This window comes from Lepisma saccharinum, chromosome 20 (genome assembly GCF_977018435.1).
Source record: "Lepisma saccharinum chromosome 20, izLepSacc3.1, whole genome shotgun sequence".
Taxonomy (NCBI): Eukaryota; Metazoa; Arthropoda; class Insecta; order Zygentoma; family Lepismatidae; genus Lepisma; species Lepisma saccharinum.
The window spans coordinates 53235568-53239062 of record NC_139248.1 but is presented as its reverse complement, the minus strand read 5'-3'; the positions used below and the strand labels follow the sequence as shown (position 1 = coordinate 53239062).

The 3495-nt window shown below is 41.9% G+C and overlaps 1 protein-coding gene across 1 annotated transcript; it reads right to left on the bottom strand.

The window, feature by feature from the left end:
- Nucleotides 1-266: 266 nt before the first annotated feature.
- Nucleotides 267-662, bottom strand: LOC146003469 (uncharacterized). The gene has a single exon (XM_083141758.1). The coding sequence runs from the start codon at nucleotides 660-662 to the stop codon at nucleotides 267-269; it is 396 nt and encodes a 131-aa protein (XP_082997884.1).
- Between the last annotated feature and the right edge of the window lie 2833 nt (nucleotides 663-3495).

Genomic DNA, 3495 nt, shown 5'->3' with positions numbered 1-3495 from the left:
CCGTATATCGAGCGCACACATATTTTTTCCCTTCATGATTAAATTTCAACCTTCCCTCACACTTTTTTTTTCCAGACTTGGAACTGGACAATGTGTAATCTAATAGACGGTGTTAGTTCAAAGGTTGTTGTCTATTAGCACAACGGCAACATCAGCTTTTTTTAGATTAGCTCGTATGTTTTAATGCAGCACTGAGCTTCGTCAAAACTTTTGACAATAATATATTTTCAATCGGCAATAGCCTCGTCACATAAGATTAATGGCTTTCAATCAAACTTGGTCACATACGATAGAGCTCTCAGGCAGAGAAGCAGGTCGTCAGTTTTAGGATAGTTTTCTAGAATGGCTTGTATACGTCTGTCCGTTTCAATGTACTTGCGTATCCTCTTCCTGCTTTGGATTCCCAAGTCTTGGGCTATTATCCTGCCGCTTATCTCTTCCGCTTCTTCTTTCATTTTCTGGAGGAGTAGGTAAATGTTGGGATTCGGTGCTCCAACGATCCTGTTGAACTTGTCGATCCATCCCTTAACCGGATTATTTGTCCGGTATCTTTGGCCGGAAACATTCCATATATGTATTTGTATATTATCGTTGTTCAACCACTGCTCAAAAAAATAGTCCAGGAATTTCGTTAATTTTAATTCCTGTGGCGCCCTCTCCATGATCCCGAGCCAGGCTTCGTCGACTTTTCCAAGGTATCAACGCCAAAGTAGCACACCATACAAGTTTTCCTAATCTCCTCGTTTTCTCTGTACTCCTTTGCTAAGCCTAGTTGCTGTATCTTCCTCCACCGACACTGGTTAAAACGATGATTACAACCAGACACGAAAGTCTGATCGCCTGTATCATCTCTATCTCAAAGTCCAATTTAACGGTTTTCGGAGACAAACCCCCAACGTTTTAACGCTGCAAAAAGTTGAACGTACGTCGATTTCTTCTTCCGTCTAAGAAGAAAGAGTCTGTGGATTGTTAATAACTTTCTGCCACTGTCACTTTCAGTACATTTCTTTCCAGTATCCAGAGTTATGTGATTACTTCCATTTGAAAAAATTACACAAAAACAAAGTTCCTAAACCACGACTTTCTCACTACAAAAACTTGCAAAGAATGAACCCAATTTACAAATTTCAATCTTCTCCTGCTAAGGTGTTGGTCGTGGTGCTTTTTAAACTTGATATGACTATCAATAAACTACAAACAATAAAAACTATCAACAAGTTCTAAATTCTTGGTACTTGAAGCAACTTTACTTTCATTAAACTATACATGAATTGCCACTTACCTTAGACTGTGCTTCAGTTTTTTTTATTCTGTGGGGTTTCACTCATAACACAAGTCTCTACCAACATTCCAGTGATAAAAAAATATATAGAAAATGTAGATGGGGGAAATTATTTTCCTGGTTGGAAAATAAATTAATGCTGCAAAGGTGGGAAATAAAATCTAGAGAGAGCGGAAATTCCCTGGCTTCATCCCCTCTCCGTCTTATAGTAAACACATGCCACATGTTCCTCAATATTCTAATTCTTGTTATGTTTCTATTTGAGGAAAATTCCACGTGTTAACACCCATAACTCCGCCAATCCGACTTCCGTGGCAGAGAATCGTATCGAAACACACCACAGAATGTACCAAGCCTACATCCCAAGAGAAGCATGGATCTGAAGAAGAAGAAGCGCCGAAGATATACGTCCAAATGAACTTGTTGTTTAATAAATGTGAAATGTCAAATAATGTCAGATATATTTTCTTTCAATAGTTACACGAGGGTCGTTCCGAAACTAAAGGCTCCAGATACGCGATCGGGGAATACTTGCATCTTTATTCCTAAGTACTTAGTAGACGCTGACGACTGAGAAGTGTGTTTTGAGTCCACTTTATGGTCAGATAGGCTAATCGGGACTTCACGAACAATTTCATGTGGGTTCTGAACCACTGTGCTAAGTACCTCCATTGGGAATTATACCCGGGCCACGTGATTACATGGCGACAGTGAACACAGAAGCCATCTCACTTTGACGTGCAGAGTATTTACTATTTATGTTTAATTATTGTAAGATTCACGCTGATTACTGTCCTAGAATTGAACATTTCTCACGTGGCAAAACACTAGTGTTTGAAGGCAGTGGTGCAATGCAGCGGGGTTGGGGCCCACCGCAATGTTCCCTATGCGCTCTTGTAATTTTGTATAATCCCAGAAATTCAACAATAAGAGTGTGGCTTATGTGGGGAAAAATGATTTACGAAATAGACGTGGGTCAACAATGACAATTCGAAGTAGAAATTATTTGAGGCGATATTGACAACGTTGTCGCCTTGTTATTAAGGTGTCCCGGGTTCGAGGCGCACAGTGATTCGGATCCAATTGATATATGTTGTTTGTCGCTTGCCACTTCGATAAAGAGCTCCCTAAAATTCCACAATACAGGTGGCAGCAGCTAGCTTGACGCCATAGAACATGTGACGCAATGTCGAACTCCTGGCAATCAACTGCGACTCATTCACGAGCTTAGAGTATAGAAGGGAATAGAAAGAGCGCAAGCGTGTTTTTTGGACTAGGGTAATGAAGCCGTGAGGGGAAGGGGGTGAGGTAAAACCGCCATCTTGGGATGTGTCACAGTTACAGCTGATACAGAGGTGGAAGTTGTAACGACCCTGCGTGGTCATCACATTTAGCTATCCTGCGTGATAGCCATATTCTTTAATGTATAATTATTAATGCTTGAGAAATGCGCTGCGAGGCTTACGCTTTTGATTTATCTTTTATCTAATTTTGAGTGCATTGTTGTTAAGCATGAAGCATATATTGTTATGGCACACACGTTTTGGTTAAAGAAAGCATGCTAAATACCCTGCGTGGTTTACGCATTCAGTTATCTTCTGTGCAGTAATTGTTGTTTAATTTGTAACTTGCATTGTCGAATCTCTTTATCTTGTAATTTCTTTACTGTAACGTGTTCAGTTTAGCACACAAGTGTTAAGTTTATATCGCCACATGCTAGTGGTTTTAACAATGCTAAACTTGATAATTTATAACACATGAGTTGCATCTCGTGAATTGAAGGGAGTTTGCAACGCTGCAGCCGGCTTAGTTCCGATCTTCTCCACCCTGCTCAGTGCTGCCACCAAACAGTATATAAACAATGCAGCGAGGCCCGGAGCTCAGAGGACCTGATGGGCTCGTGGCTGCGCGTGCCGGGTTTGCACATGCTCCCTATCTTAGAACGACAGGCGCCATATTAGAAAGAGCAATAGTCTACGGCAACTGTCTTAACAAGATCGTTGTCTAGGGAACATGACCGAACGAGCACCAGACTTCGCGGCAAAGCGGAACGATCTCAACCCTCTTCACCAGGCTCGTGGGATGTAAGCAGTGGATTCGTCTTCGGCGAGCATCGCAAGGGCTGGATGGCAGTCGGGAGAGATCCACGACGGACCAGAGACAACCAGGATACGAGACCGAAGCCGACGACGCACCCAGACAACGAGCCGCTT

Coding starts and splice junctions, on each gene's coding strand:
- LOC146003469 (XM_083141758.1), bottom strand. CDS start 662: ATGGAGAGGGCGCCACAGGAATTAAAATTAACGAAATTCCTGGACTAT.